At 36.7% G+C, this 16,784-nt stretch overlaps 1 protein-coding gene across 1 annotated transcript in view; it reads right to left on the reverse strand.

Annotated features, from left to right (window-relative positions):
- The window catches only part of CADM2 (cell adhesion molecule 2), a gene marked incomplete at its 5' end in the record, with an annotated part of 65,180 nt that overhangs the window by 39,808 nt on the left and 8,588 nt on the right, over nt 1-16,784 (reverse strand). Inside the window, one exon of the mRNA XM_009702791.1 lies at nt 5,603-5,722. Within this exon, the coding sequence (XP_009701093.1) occupies nt 5,603-5,722 (120 nt within the window). The remainder of the gene's footprint in view (nt 1-5,602; nt 5,723-16,784) is intronic.

Raw genomic sequence — 16,784 nt, forward strand, 5'->3', positions numbered from 1 at the left:
ATAGGTTTGGGATTTCATTATGGTCTAACTTATGTTTGCCATGATTTATTAGCACATCTTCTAAACATCTGGGAAACAAGCTGAATGAAAAAATAAAGATAATGAAAGAAGTCATTATAAAATCAAGAGATGGCAGTTCTTGCAAGATGGGTGCTAAAGGCTTACTTGAATGTCTAGTGGGAAAAAAAATAATCTAAAGAACTGTTGGTTTGAACCTCAAATTGTTTGACCTCCTAGGAAATCCGGAAGTTGGATAAGCCAGTAAGAGATTATTGTAAGAGAAGGGAAGATGAGAAAGAAGAAATAAAACCCAGAAAGTTGTCATTTTCTTACCTGGTTTGAGTAAAACCAGACACAAATTAGATTTGTTACTGCTACAGCTATAAAGTAGTATATAAAACAACTAGATTTTAGCATGCTGTTATACAAAACTGCTTTCAACACTAGACAATATTTTTTTTTATTATCAGAGTTGAATGTAAGTAAGCATACACAACTACATTTAGAGATATAAGTCTACCCTTATCTGCCTTGTCCCTCACATATTCTATATCTTTTCCTTGCTTTGTTGTTTCTTTCTCTGTCAATATCACAAAGTGCCAAGTTATATTAATCAGATTATGTAAAAGAGAAATGAAATCACAAGGAAAGAACCAGTAATGCCAAACATTTGTCTGATACGGAAAAAAAAACCTGAGGACTACAAGTACTGTCCAAGTAGTTTCTGCATTTAAACTGCCCATAATGAAACAGGTATTCTAGTCTTTTCCCTTTTTTTTTTCCCAGTCATATAGACTCCAAGGTAAAAATGGGAGAAAAAGAAAGTAATGTAATTTTTTAGCTAAGATGGTTGAAATTTATGCTATTAAATAGAAATATTCACACTTAAATTAAATTCATAATTGTTTTCAAAATGACCACATCCTCAAGCTCCTCATTAATCCACTGTAAACTCTTCTTCTACATTTAGCTCCATAGATCTCCTTTAAGAAATTCTTCTTTTATACCATAACCAAAACCAATAAAAGCAAAGTAGATTATAATAAAGCAGGGATTTCATTCATATATAAATGTGTACATTCATTGGCTTTGTGGTCACCCTGACTATTAAATAAACTCTTGAACTTCATAGTGCAGCTGCCTGGGAGCGGCATCATATCTCTGCTATACGCAATGACTTTTGGAGATGTTTTTAGGCATTGCTATATAAAGCTTTGAACATTCTGGCACAGTCATTATACAAGTGAGTCTGCTGAGACTGAATCACCCTGATATGTGCAATTGAACTGAATGGATCTATCTTTTCAGTCTGGGATGTCCTTGCAATGTTAATTTTGTACCTATCTGGGTGGTGGTGGTGAGATTTCAATCTTCAATAACAAGTCAAAATTACCAAGTTTTCTAACCTCTTTGACTTTTTTTTTCTTGACAGGAAAAGGATTTAAATTAAAAAAATCACAGGGTGTGTGTTGGGGGTGATTAACATAATACCAGCCTGTGGGAGGGTTTTATGTACATTTGTGTGCACAAGCTTTTCTCCTCTGTGGATCCAGAAACACAGAGCTGTTCTGACTTGAGGTGGCTTCTCCTAGACTGTTAATCACACTCCCTCTCCACCTACAGGACTTTGAAGGATTGGCACAGAACCATCTAAATTAACTTTATGCTAACAAAAAATTTCTCCAAGGGAGGCATCCCTTGTTTCACTACTGGGGGCAAATCCACAATCCTCTTGTGCCTCTTCCCAGTCATTGCTAGCATGGATCCATGCACAGCTTTCACAAATAATATCACATAAATCTGATAGAAAGGAACCTACTCATAGAGTGTATAATTATTCTTTCTGTAGTCCTCTAGAACTGTTTCTTATACATTTGATTCTCATTTTGTCGTACATTCTTCATCATGGTTATTAGGTTTTAAGACACCCTTGACAGATATATAAAGGGCAATACTCTTCACTGGCTTCAATTTGTGTTTAGATTTTTTGAGTTAGTAGGTAATGTACCAGTAAAAGAATAATTAATTCCTGAAAGACTGAGCACAAAAGCAAGCATACGTTTGTCTGAGAAAGTGAAAAGTTTGACTAAACAGAATGTTTATGAATTATCATGCTGTCATCCAACCGGATCAGTAGCTTTTTTTCATGTTGTTTACTAAATGCCATGCAAATTAAGACAGAGATGGGTCACAGAGTTCCAGAATTAACTGGTGATGGTTTGGAGAATTTTTTTTCCCGTTAATTCAAGCTTTTGGTAATTATGAGGTACAATCATCATAATGTAAAATGCCTTAGAATTACAGACTCTCTGGGTTCTTTATATGCTGTATCGTATTCCTGTAAAGACATCTCCTGTGACTGGATGTAGAGTAACATATCCTCAAGGTGGACTATGTAAAAGTCATGTGGAATAGAAGAATGTCTTGTAAAATTTACCTGAGGTGATTCTTAAGTATCAAGTATTTAGAATAGAATTAGTGAAATCCATCTAGCAAGACTAATATGTCAGCTATTGGAAATCCAGTTCAAAGATATTATTAATTAGTATGTACTACCCTATGATCTGGGGCAAACTTATGTTTCTTTAAGGCACGACCAAACAAGATCCAATAAAGTAAGATAAAGAGAAATGCTTCTTCCAACATACTTGGAAGCCAGAACACACGAAAAAAATTGTTTTGAAGGTTGAAAGTACATTAATACCTTCTCAACTTTATGTCCTTATATACTCCTTCATGTCAAAAATCTTACTGGAATAAGAAGCAGAAGTGTCAAAGGAAAATATATTTATATGGTACTTTTTGCTCAGCCAGAAACAGATACTACTGAAAATCTGATCCTCTCCAAAATGGCTCTTATGCTATTTGTACCTCTGGTGTGTACATGCTCTGATAATCTACATAAGGTTCAGTCTAGTATTTCAGGATGGCAGAACTCTGCCTTTACAACATTCACTGCAAATTTGTGAATATAATTTGATTATGGGTCCAAGAAAGGTAGGAGAGGAACAGACCTAAGGAGAGCATCTTGTCCATTTCCCTCTGCCACTGGAATCACGCGGTTTTAAAGAAGGCAAGGATAAAGGTAATCATAGAACTTCAATAGCTACACTGTGTCACTGCCCTCTGTGCATTTAGAAAATTTCCCCACTAAATGCCTTTGCCACTAATTCAGTGAATTGATTTTTCCCATTGAACTTGGAAAATAACTCTTCATCTGAATCACACTGACTTCTTTTATGAAAGCAAAACCAAACAAACTGGTGCGTTCAGCATCCTCAAAAGCATATCTTTAAATCTCCTGTCCTTGTTCTTTGATCTGTCTCTATCGGTGGTCATCTTTCAGTGTGACACCCCTATTAGAAACAGCACTCCAGTGGTCATCCATTGCTGGATAAAACACCAATTACTTCAGCCTTGTCATAATCATTCATTAATAGGATCACTACCTTTCTTTATTTTTGCCTTTTGTCTAACGTATTCCTAAACCCTTTTGTTTTGTTAAATTTCTCACATCTTGCTAGTTGCAATTACTTTTGCATCTGGTTGTTTCTGATTTTATGCCTGGTTTCCTGTTTCTTCCCCACTGATATAGTCTGTGACTTATGCTTACAATAATCTCTTGTTTTCACATTTTTGTGGTTTTTGATTTCTTAGATTGTTAGATTGAAAACTTCATTAGTCTATTATATGTGTCCTATTTTTCCTCTGCATTGGGATTGACTACCATTTTCTTTTCAACAGAAGCTCTTCAAGAAACAGTCTTCCCACACTTTTTTGTCTCTTAGATTATCTGCCCAAGAGACCATATCTACCAGTTCCTTGAGGTTGCAGTGGTCTCGTCTTCTCAGGCACTTTGCTGAATTTACTTACTTTTCTTGGAAAAGTGAGTGCTCATATTTTAGCGATTGATCACCTTCACCCAGATTTCCTTCTTTTATTTTCTCTTAAAGCAGTGTCTCTTTGTTACTGTAGCACCAAATTGCATACATTCGCATATGTGTTAAGAGCTGAAGCTTAGAAGAGGGTTCTCCTTTTCCAGATCTTTCTCTTGATGCCAGGCACACAAATAGTGAAAATGAACACTTCAGAGTAAAGGAAAATGAGGTCCTAAACCACACTTAGGAGGTAACACAATTCCTTAATAACATGTATATATACAATCACAACAGCGACATAGTTTAGTTATGACCACATCACAAGAAGAAGAAAACAATTCATTGAGGACAGCAAGCACCAACACGGCACACCTAGCACTTTGTCCTTCCAGTATAGGAGCTCTCAGAAAGCTGGGAAGCTTCTGCTGCTTGACTCAAAACACTCTTTTATAAAAACATGATCATTCCTATCATTCTGCTCCTTTTCAGGAAATGTTCCTCTTGCAACTACTCAGACCCATAAGCACTGGGCTGTTTTCCATGGTGTATCCTTTTTTTCTGGAGGGAAAGGACTACTATACCACTCTTTCTCTTTTTCACTAGACAACAATATTTTTTGACACTATAAATAATATTAAAGCTTAAAAATGTAACTTCAGGTTTGATGTCAGTTTAGCACATGAAAGCAATATTAAAATACCAATGCCTTATGGGGGGAGAAGTTGGGTGATCTGGTACTACTACAATCTTTATACAATGGACTTGTGTTTAGCTCAGCTTATTGTTGCAAGTTAGGTAGGTCACTACAACTGACTTGTAACAATGCTTCCAGAAAGAAAAGATTTCATAACTATGTCTTAACTTTCCTGGCATAATTATACCTCATTATGTGAATACTTGCAGTGTGGTAGGTGACTATTATTTCTTCTCTCCTCGCACAATGAAAGCCTTCAAGACACCACATAGGAACCTTCTGCCATTTCACTCACCGTGAGAGATTACTAGCTACTCAGAAGATGACAATCTCTGAAACCTTACACACACATCTTCGCTATTGAACAGTTATCTGATCAGTCACTGAATACACCAGTAAAATTAAGCTTTATATTCTGCTCACAAAAAAGCAAAGCATAACTAAATATTTAAAGAGCTATAACAGACAAAAACCCACCAGGATGGGGGGCGGGGAGGGGAGAGAGAAATTTCAGTTCACTTACTCTAGTTCTGGTAAGATAAAGACACCCCTAAGTTAGGAATACCTTAAATTGTAAAAGACTAACAAGGGTGAAGTAATGCAATGCCTCTTTGTTATCATGCAAGATTGCATCAACAGTAATTCCAATGCTGAGACACCTATCTTGTTTTAAACATCAGCACCCAAAATAACCAGTCTTAAAAGGTCATGTTTGTTTAAAAATAGCTTGCTTGCATTTTACATTAAAGTTAATTTACTAACCTTAAAAAAATTAAATGCAAATGTATACAAATAATTTAAGCATCCTGTCAAAGTTCACACACACACTGCTAGAGCAATGAAAATATTCAAGGTCATATGAAATCTTTCTTAACCATGTACCATCCTGTGGATTATTCCATTAAATATATATATTGAACTAAAGTATTTGAACCCTGTCTTTAGCAATTTCTATCCTTCTTAAAAATCAAACCTATAATTTCCTATTTATAATGTGTTTTTCAGGCCATAACAAAGAAGCATACTGTACCTCTGGTGCTGATGCCTGTTGTCGATGTGGTTGTGCTGGCTGTTAAGGCTACAGTGGTTGTGACTGTTGCAGTGGTAAGGGAGGGGATGACAGTAGTGGGAAGCAAAGTGTTGAAAACATCTGGTGAGTGGAAAAAAAATATAAAATAAAATCATATCATGCAAACAAAGGAGAACCATAATAGTGGTTTAATTTGTAAATACAAGAATGTTGAAAATGACTAAATTAAAACATGATTAACATAAATTATTACAGGTACAACAGAGTACCTTTAAATTCTTGACATTATATCACTCTCAATTTTATAGTCAATCTTCAAGCATACCGAATTTAAAACACTGTTAAAATGACCAAGTTTCCACAGATCTGGAGAGTGACTGTTTAAGTGACAAGAATCCATTTCTTCACTGAGCCATTTTAAATGTCTCATATAGTAGAAACCATATACGGATGAAACATGCTGTGTCAGAGTGGGAGATGAAAAAAACAACACCATCATGCTAAAATAAACACACATATGTTAACAAGAAATGGCTGTATGTTAAAACACCCACTTTCAGACAGACTCAATGGAAGGAAAAAGGGGAGAAAATGCTACTAACTATAAGAGCTGCTTTTTCCGGATTGCTTTTCTTCTTCCCACACATTTGTTTAAGACACAGTTGTCTGCTAAGATCCAGAGCAGAGTATATTTCAAAATCTTTACCCTAATTATCAGGTAGAGTCATCTTTAGTTATCCTTAACACTTCAAATTTATTGTTAATACATACATCATTATTTCTCCAAAACAGCTTAGAACTAAAAATTAGAAATGGTAATAATATTACTATTAGAAACCCTGTGTATACAAGTCAGAAAAAATGCATAGGCCTGATGACTGCATCCTACAAAACCCTTCAGCTTTTGATCAAGTAAGTGCAGGTATGCCAGCCTTACGTGTACCGGTGCTTCATTGTAGCGGAATCAAAAATGTCTGTTGCAAAATGCTCCAGTACAGAGCAGAACATAACCAGATGTACAGATAGAAAATACTTTGATTATGCTGCCAAAAGCAATAAAGACCAGTATCACTTTGCTTATAAGGTGATTGCAGGTTTTAAAGAACAAACAAACAAAAGCCCTGAAGAGAACTACAGAAAAGCACTTCCATGAGGACATAAAACGCATCTGACATTTTTCAGATTATTTATACTGCAGGTTTAAAAGGAAAGGACTAGTTTCTTGGCAGTTGATGGTGAGTAACTCATTCCACACTGATTTCAGTGAAAATACTTCTGAAGGGTCCTATTCAATGCAATAAGAGTAAAAATCTGACCCACAATCTGTCTTCCCTTGCTGTGGAAAGAACTGCAATTGGTCTCGGAGTACCATCAATTCCAACTGAAATCAATGGAAGCTGAAGTAGCTCAGAGCTTTACAGTATTGGGACCTACAGAACACGTTTCAGACAGAGAGTCCTTGAGTTCAGCATTGCATAATTACTCTCTTAAGACTTCAAATTAGCATGCTTACCTTATTTTCAGACTGGATGACAGATTATTTTGCCACTTTAAAAGTCTCCTTGTCCATCAACGTCTATGAGTCACCTACAATTTTCTGCATTCCTCTGGTTTTGATAAACACCAGCACTATTCTCTCTGGGATCTATACTTGTGGGATTTTTCACTTTCAAAGCCATCAGATGACGGCATGAGATCCCATTTTCATCTGTGTACATTGATATTTAATCTGTTTCTCTGTACAAAATATTCCCAAACCAGAAAAATTAAAACAGGTTTTTAAAAAAACCCACAGTGTAGCCACATTAATCACCAGGAAAAAATGGTAACATTACCTGGAGTGCAAGTACCACAATAATTAAACAGAACAGAGTACAACAAGGATTAGAAATAAATTAACATGTTAAAAAGATACATGTCACATGTACTGATCGATGCAATTGCTTCTCATAAAGGGAAACTTCTTCCCCGGTAAGTATATGCTAAAAATGAAATCAAACAGAAAAAAACCACCTACTTCATAAGGAGAGCAAAGCCTTGTTTATTAGGAAAGCTTTAGAAATCAGTGTTGTACGCAAAACCTAATTAGTGCTACTTCTGGTTCCATTAATTATCTTTCTTAAATATGCCATTTACTTAAGACTATGCATTGGCAAGTTAACTGCAACTGGCAAATACAGTTATGGTTTTATGACAGTGCTTTCCATTCTGCGAACACATTGTCTACCTATTTTACCACATAATAGCTTAAATGAGTCACTGGTGAATTTAGAAGTTCATTGCTTTCTGGTTTCTCTTCTGACTGAAGATCTCTTATTTTAAAAGAAAGGCTACTTAGGAAACAGGCTAGTTAACAAGAACTAGGATATATCAGCATTTTAATACAAATGTGATAGATTAATCTTTTCTGATCAGATCAAGAATAAAGAAAACTTGTGCAGAAATTAGTTTCCTGATCAAAGTCACAAACTCTAATGCCAAACTTCAAAATGGCAGCTTGTCAGAAGCCTCAAAGAAAAACATATGTTCTCAAAAAAAACCCCTGTAAATACAAGCAATAGCATTGGCTTTATTTCTTTCCTACCAGAGTAAGGTGAAATTCACCATGCAAATGACTGCAGTTGGTCTGCTTTGCTCACAGCATTACAATTACTTGCGCTCAAAGACTACAGTACAAGATAGCAACCAGGAATCAGCAGCCTGAAGAGCACTGCCTTGCCCAAGCAATGAAATCTAAGTCTGCTCTGGACTCTTGAAATGCCTGGTACATACCTGCTTAGGTTTGCGGCTCTGCCAGTAGATTTGCTTCTTTAAAGACATGAGAGTGTGCAACAGGAATGTATGTGTAAAGTAACAGAACAGCTTTCAGCTCTCCAGACAACACATTTTAGAACTCTTGGACTATATCCCATTCCTAAACCCTATTTTGGATAGCCCAAATCCATGCATAGATTAGCATTCTGAAAAGCACCCAAGCCCCACATTCAAAAGACTTACATGTACAGGACCCCTGAGTCCTACCAAGTCTGACAGAAAGACTTCCCCAAAGGTTTATGGGTTCTTGTGAAAACTTTACTTGTCTTTGCCTTGAAAATGCTTTTGCATAAGAGACTGCAGAATATTCACTTCAGAAAAAAGAGAACTAATGTGCAGTGCCCCTCATTCTTTCATCATGTATTGTAGGTATAGGAGCTAAGAGGGTTTGGTAGTTCCCAAAATCAGACAGACTACAAGTACACACTAATACTCAACACTACAGCCTTCTGTTTAAGGCATATGAAGCACTGTGTTTTAAAGAGGGTGTGCTGTTTCATTTGCATGCCAGAAAAGGGAATTACAATTTGACCTGTTTCTAGTCCTGTAAGACTTTTTGGTCATTGTTTTTACTGCAGGGCACATCTATCTTACACTACTGGCAAGGCACACGTTATGTTATCCAGAGCTCCCTGTTGGCAGCTGCTCAGAAATACGCTATCAAAGAGACTCCATAGATTTGTCCTCCTGAGCTCTCTGTCAAGAAGGATCTTAACAGAATGGATTTGCAGATTTCTCCCCAAGAAGCCTGTGTTAAAGTGAAATTTAATTCCGTTTTCTGGCCTTGCAATTTCTGAAGCTAGTTGTACACAATATTCAGGTGAAAACAAATTTTTGATTATGACTCTCACACCACTAAATACTGAGGATCATCATGACCAAGAGACCTTGTAGAGTGGAATTTTTAATTGAAGTAGCCATACCCAAATCAATGCACCAGATCACTATTTCAGTAATACTAAGGTATTAATCCTTAGCCTTCTGTGAAGCAGAAAACAGCTGTATTTTGCAGATGGGGAACCAAAGAAGATAGAAAAGTCATACTCAGAAATCTAGAAGTCAAGCAATAATTGTAACCATTAATTTTGAAACCTCACTCCTAAAATGAATGTTTGTTGACAGACAGATATTCAGTCAAAAATTCAATTATGTATTTAAGTTGGTATTCATTTCATCACCTTGCTACTTCTGAAATAAACAATTCAGAGAGAATTAATTGTTTCCATAAAAGTTGTTGGAAATGGAAAAGGAGTTAGGCTTCATGCCAAGGGGAGTTACTGACTCCAGTCCCAACTCTTTTTCACATATGTTCCCACAGGTTATACAAGTAAGACCTGAATTGGATTTTCAATGAAAGAGACAGCTCCTAACGTCTCTCTAGTTGCACAGGGGGGTTTGGGCTGAGCCTCAAATGCCCAAGAACTTTCTTTTCAGTGAGGACCTGATGTAATGTCATAGTTCAGTGGTCGCAGAGAAAAGTATGGGGAAGGTTTTAGAAAGGTGTCCTTCATGGTCACTACTGTCTGTTAGCATGCCACCAAGCTACATGAGCACTGGCATGGTGAAGGCAGACAGCAGGTAACCTGATAGCTGATTGTGATCTGACAGTGGAAAAAGGAGGAGCATGCAATGCTTGGCTTGGTCTGGAGGCTGCTCTTTAGCAGAGGCACAGATGTAGTTTGTTTATGAATGGCAGAATAGTGTTGTACAAGATCAGCTCAAAACACTGTCAAGCCCTGCCTGATCAAAATTTCCTGCTTGCCTCTCCTTCTTTCTTGAATTGACGCTGCATTCTTCTTACTAAGGCAGAAGACATTAATCCATTTAAGCGCAGGGAGCCTGGACAATTTACTCTCACCACCAATTTGGCCCTAAGCAGTTTTATTCTCCATTTCCAAAGAAATGAGAAATGGTTCTGTTTGGTTTAGCGGGCTTATGTGAAAGATAGATCTGACCTATTGAAAACATTTGACTTGTTTGATAAAAACACAACCAATATTCTGAAATGACTGAGCACAATTCAGACAACAATAGCTGCAGTTGATAAAAATGTAAAGGCTTTTGTTTCAAGCTTGACAAAGGCTGACAGAAAAATTAAAGGACAAAGTGATAATGATGGATGGCCCCTCCTGTACTTTGACTGAGAATGAAAGAAATTTTAAGTGGTAAACTGAACTGAGTGATGACCTACCTGGGAAACAATCTCACTACTCTGTGCAAAATTTAATCAGTCTGTGGTATGTAGTACTAAATAATTTAGCAAGGTTTTAGATTCAAAGGGAGCTGCATTTAGCCTTGCTCCTAGAAAACAGGATTGAACAAAAGGATCATTCAGCTTAAATATCATGTGCCAATAGCTCCTAAGGCACTCAGACTGAATGATCATGAAGGCTCATGGACATGAGGTCAAGGGGTTCTTTCTACTAATTGATTCAGATTTATGAAACTCTGAAATGGCAATTATGTGCTTGACATGTTTGCGAGCAAATCAGATGTCATTAAAAAATACCCAAACCCTTTTAACAAAAACTCCATGTAGACCTAGATCCCTAGTTAAAACCATTAGAGACTTCCGGTAGATGAGCTCATAATGCAAGACATACAGTTGGGTTAAAATGGCTAGGCAGCTTAGAAAGAAAAGAAAATAAATGTACATAGTCCCATGGTTCTAAGATGTTTCATGGGCCTGTAGATGATATTAAATGTTAGAAGATGTGGGACAGCTCATTAAAGTCTGATTAAACATAGTTTGGTTGCACAATCAGGACAGAAGGAAAAAAAAAAAAAGTACAGATTAAGAGATACTAGGATTTTGATCTCATTGCTCTTTTTTCCTAAGTTAGGAACTGGGAAGAACAATAGTTCTCTCATCTTATACAAAGTTTGATAGTTTGGTGGTTTGTTTTTTTTTCCTATTTCGAAAGCAATAGGTTTCAGTAGCAAATGAAGGAGGACAAAGTATTACAAAATTACAGCAAAAAAAGACAATGTCTCCTCCTGTTTTCAAAGAGCCAAGCAAAAAATAGGTATCCACACATCCCTGGCCCAAATTTTATCCTTAGAAAGTTAAGAATATAACTCGAAAGAGCAAAGCGTATTTCAATATTAGTACTGGCAGTATGGTGTCATCCCAAATCTCTTAAAAGGTCATCCTTTAAAATGAGGACCTGATACCACACCATGGCACGTTTTACAACACATACTCTGACCCAAATTGCTTATGACGAAATAAAAAATGTGATGAATATGAAAAACACGGTGTAGTAGCAAGATACTTCTGATTATGCCATCTCATTTGACATTGAAATACGAAGAAAAAGTTAACTGCTCTTAATTGTCTTGAAACAACTCCTCTATTGAATCTCTCATTTATTGTGTGCACCAGAGCAACAGCAGGACTCACAAAGACCATGAGCGTGAGAAAGGCTGATTTTCCACCAGTAAAGTCAGGTCGGGCTCAGGACAGGTATGTGAGCTGTCAGAAAACACGAAGCTGTGGCTCTCAGACAGGTGACAGGAAAGAAGCAATGGGAAGGAAGTGCCTTAATGCGGTAAGAAGGACACAGTAAGGGAGGACAACTTCTCAGGGCTGAGAGCAGTGACTGGCTCTGTGACTTGCCCTCCAGCCCGGTGGGGCTGCCCAGGCTCAGGCCAGCTCTCACACAATGCTGTGGGGCCCTGGGTCAGGCGGCTGAGGAGGGATATTTAGATACAACCCATCTCTACCACCTTCAGCAGAGCATGCTGAACGGAGGCAGCCCCCACCCTTCCTCTTGAACCTCTCCCCTTGCACAGAACAGAATTGGGGATTTAGTGGGCACTGGACCTATGCATTTTATAATGCTCATGAGTACTTGCTAAAATTCAAAAAGTAGCAGTAAACACACACAAAAAGGCATTTTTCTTTTTTTTTTTTTTTTCCTGGCTAGAAAAATATGACTATTCTCCACAGCACAGATGTCGCCGCAAACACGGCTTTGTTACCTGGAGACTAGAGCAGTCTGTTGCACACACATTTGGTGGAGCTGCACATAGGGACCACAGGAAACCTGAATCAAGCATTTCACAGGAAAACATCTAACATTAACATTTAAGTATTGCACTAGTGGCTGAAAATTTTCCAAATGTAAGGTTTGACCTTTAAAGCCCTCAGTGCTTACTTTAGGGATCCTTTTGCTCCCCCCACCACTCCACTGAATTTGTGATCAGCAAGAGCACTCTAGCTGCAGCTCCCTCGAAATTTGCAATGAAGGACCTGACATGCTGGAACACGCTCCCATTTCATTGTCCATCAGACTCATTGTTTGCCACCAGTCTAGCCATTTAAAAAGCTCAACATTCTTCCTCTCAGTGAAGTACAGAGTAAAAGGTGACATAATGCAGTATCTCACAACACATTTACCTATTGCTGTTCGGTTTTGGTGGGGCAAGTTACATGAATTGCAACATTTGTACTGTGGCAAGCAAACAGGTTGTAATGCATTATTTCTTAATTTCTAATTGTGCTAAAACAAGATGATACACAGAGAACGTAAAAGGATAAATTTGGTAAGATAATAACTTGACCTGATGATTAGATATCAAAGATTATTTTAGTACAAGGAAAATCTAAATTCTCAAGTAGGCAAACTCTTTAATATTGAAGAATTTGTTTTCCAGTGCTCTAAGTTTTACTTTACTAATGGTTATTAGCATAAGATGTACCTCTAAGGACAAATCAAAACAAGCATTCAACAAAAAGAGTAATCTTCCATGTTCTGGAGATATATGAATACAATAGGTACTTCAGATTACTCCAAAAGGATATTGTAAGACCTATTTTTTCCCGAAGTTACCGTAAGTTTTGCTAGTAGTTAAAAAAAGTCCTTTCCATTTAATAACAGTAATATTAATAAAGTCTATTATCTTAAGAGAGTCATTCTATCTTGTATAAAAGCCCATTTTTCTAATTAAAGTAGTTACAAATACTGCACTGAGCAAACCACTGAAACTTATGCAACTTGCCTGAAAGAAATGAGGTAAAATTTGCAGAGCATGCAATAGGCTAAGAAAAAGAATTTTGTAATTCAATGTTTTAAATAAAAAGGTAAACTTTTAGAGCATTGTTTGAGACTGCAGCTGCAAATGAAGTAGCTTTACTTATAAAAAGGCATCTGTACATGTCTTGATTTTGTTCACAACTCTACATTAACAAATATATATGCAGTAAAGAACGGATGTCCACCTTGAAATTTTGTAAGATCGTTATTTAGACAGAATAGACCAAATGTTAGGGAAAAGGAGGTAGTATTATTCCTATTCCACAGACAGGGAAATAAACAGAGAAGATTTAAGCGCAATTTCTGGTATTTTACAGACTTCTGAGCCTGACAGGGGACTTCAGAACAGATTTCCCAAGTCCCATTTTAATCCTCTACTAAAAAAACCAAAAAAATCAAAAACACAAAAGAAAACAAAACCTCTTCAAATTTCAATTAAAAAAGCAGCTGTCCTTATATCTGAAGTGCCACTTTCACTGCATTCAAGACAAAATGTTACCACAAAAGCCACCAAACATTTTGTATGAATAAAGCCAGCACGATTTGCCCCAGAAGTGCAGCATTCTATCATTATCAATATGGCATTCTAGGTCCATTGCCACTGCTTAAAAATCACACTAAGGCTCTGATGTTAATTTTTGTTCTTTTTAAGTAAACAGACAAGCCATATTTCCTTGTTTCTCCAAGCCATAAAATACGAGTATTCAAAATTAAATGAAATAAAGTACTGGCGGCTGGTCCTTGAAAACCCATAAGGAAAAGCTAAAGTACAATACAAATTTAGACACCAGCAGCCTTGAACAAAGGTGACAGCTTTCTCAGAACAACACTTCGCTCTTTCTGTGCAAAAAATTTCAAAAAGATCAGCCAGAACTGCACTAGGAAGAAGAAAGAGGCCAAGGAGAATTTTCTATATCAAGAATTTCCCTATTAACAATTTCCCTATTAAGGAGCCAGGTGTTGAAACTAAATGGAGGTAAACAGATTGCTGATCTCTGTCATTTTTCTGAGAAATTCAGGACAATCGCTGAAATAGCTTAAACAACTCAAAACTCATTGCAATAATTTTAAGGTTAGTAAAAAGAGATAACAGAGAATGTTATTGATTTTAAGTTACTTTATTTCAAAATAAAATCAAAGGGGTCCAACACTAATCTGAAATGTTTTATCACAGTGGGATAGCTGTATCCCATTGAAAATCACCTTGGGCAAGTTAATGGCATCTTTGCAACCTAAAACATAGTTTATTGCACTTCTTTGCAGCATCTTTGACTAATACACTTCAATCTCATGTTCTTATCACCATAGTACATTACTTGAGAAAACAAAGCCCTGTCTTTCTAGCTGTCAATCTTTTACGCTCTGTCTTTTTTTGCTCAAAAGCGTTCGATACATGTAGTTGAATTCTGCATATGACTCTTTGGCTTTGTATAACACGCTACTATGAATGGTGGGACACATGTAACATAGTCAAGACTTAATTTGAATAAAATTATCCAGCTTCCCTTCAGGCAGGCAGACATTTGGTACCTTAAGTACTAAGCCATCAAATAGGACTGTTCACCAATGGAATATTGCAGTATTTGTTATAAAGAATGTTTGGTCACATGTGCTAATTTATTTTAAACAAAATGATATATAAAACAGTACAAAGAATGATAAAAGTCATCCAGAGCTTTCCTCAATCAAGCAGCAAACTAGCACTTCAACATGTCAGCCTCCTTCGACTCCTCCCTGCCTCCTACCAGTCACGGATTAGGAAACCTGCAGAAAATATAAAACACAGAAACCACAGAGGGAAAAACAAATCCACTAGTGCAATGACCGACAGCAATATCTAAAGACTAAACCACTTCACCCACTCCTACAGTTTTACTCTGCCAAACTTTTTTTCTGTCTTTCTTCCTCTCCTTTGGTTTGTTTTTTTTCCTCACTTGCCATGAGGATTAATACGGGGAGTTTTAGTTGAAACATATACCCTCCTCAGGCATGAGGTTACCAAGCAGAAGCAATTTTTTTCTTCAAGGACATATCTGGTGGGTAAACAAGCTGTGTGGATACCAGTGAAGGAAAAGTAAAGGAAATGCATGTCAGAGTATAAAGTAGATAAAGTAAAAAGAAATAAAAACTTTAATTCCTCTGTCTTCAGGCCTTCTAACAATAGAAAAGTAATCATGACTGAAAATTGTTTGGAACACTCTTGCTCACAAATGACACATGACCTTACGCCATAACATGAACTCCATCAGTCGTAGCTGGTATCTGGAGACCTGTTCACAGGCACCTGCTGGCTAAGTTTCTTTAAAAGGGGCTACAGCTTTCTTAGCACTAGTGAGGGAACTACAGCCTTGTGAAAGAAGTCAGGGTTCTGGGAGACCCCCGCATATTCACTGGCCATTCCAACCAACTTTATTAACTTTGATAGATCCATACTCATATTTCCTAGCAATGGGTTTTGTGCTTTTTTTTTTCCTCCCTGTAACTTGAGAATGTTTCTGAGATATACCCTTATGGTCCTCCTGGCTAGTTTCTGCTGTCTCTTCCCCTTTCTATGGGAGTCATACAGAAAGATCGATGCAACAAGTTTTCTTGAAAGCTGTCAAAACAGTTCTGAATCCTTGATACAAAGTCAAAGTGATCTATAGTGATGCATAGCAAGATAGAGGAAGATTTAATGCAGAAAGGCTATGATATGATTTAGCAATAAAAAATGTGACTTCAATTACAAAGCAAAGAGAAATTTGTTATATCGGGTCAAGAATTCAAGCAGTAAGAGCTAGAAAAAATAGTTTATGATTGCAGCTTAGAGGTTTTCCTTTTGGAGGTGGGGCTAAAGACACTTTGGGTCCCATCACAAATTTAGACTGAACCTATGCTGTGAAGAAATATGTTACGGAGATATTTAAATTTTGTTCAGGAAAATTTCAAATTTTTGTCCTTTTGATCTGGTTTTTAGTTGCAAGAATACTGAAAACAAGGAGGGAAAAAACCTTATTTGCTGGAAGTAAAACATTAATAGAATACTGTAAGAAATATTTTATTTGACTATTTTTTCCTTTATGTAATATAGAAACATAGGCTAAGATAAAGTCCAGAAAAAGTTCACAAGTCATTAATCATTAAAATTACAAATAGCAAAAATAGAATAATCAGAACTAATAATTATTAACATCAAATTATGGATGTTAGAAATATTAATGGTTTGAGATAAGCAAATTTCTAAGTGTCTACTTCTCTCTGAGCCTCTATGCTCATCTTCACATGTGATCAGGGACCTCAGATAGAAAGCTTTGAGAAGTTCTGTAAGATGCATAATTTTTACAGCAGCT

This window comes from Cariama cristata, unplaced genomic scaffold (assembly GCF_000690535.1).
Source record: "Cariama cristata isolate BGI_N322 unplaced genomic scaffold, ASM69053v1 scaffold796, whole genome shotgun sequence".
Classification (NCBI taxonomy): domain Eukaryota; kingdom Metazoa; phylum Chordata; class Aves; order Cariamiformes; family Cariamidae; genus Cariama; species Cariama cristata.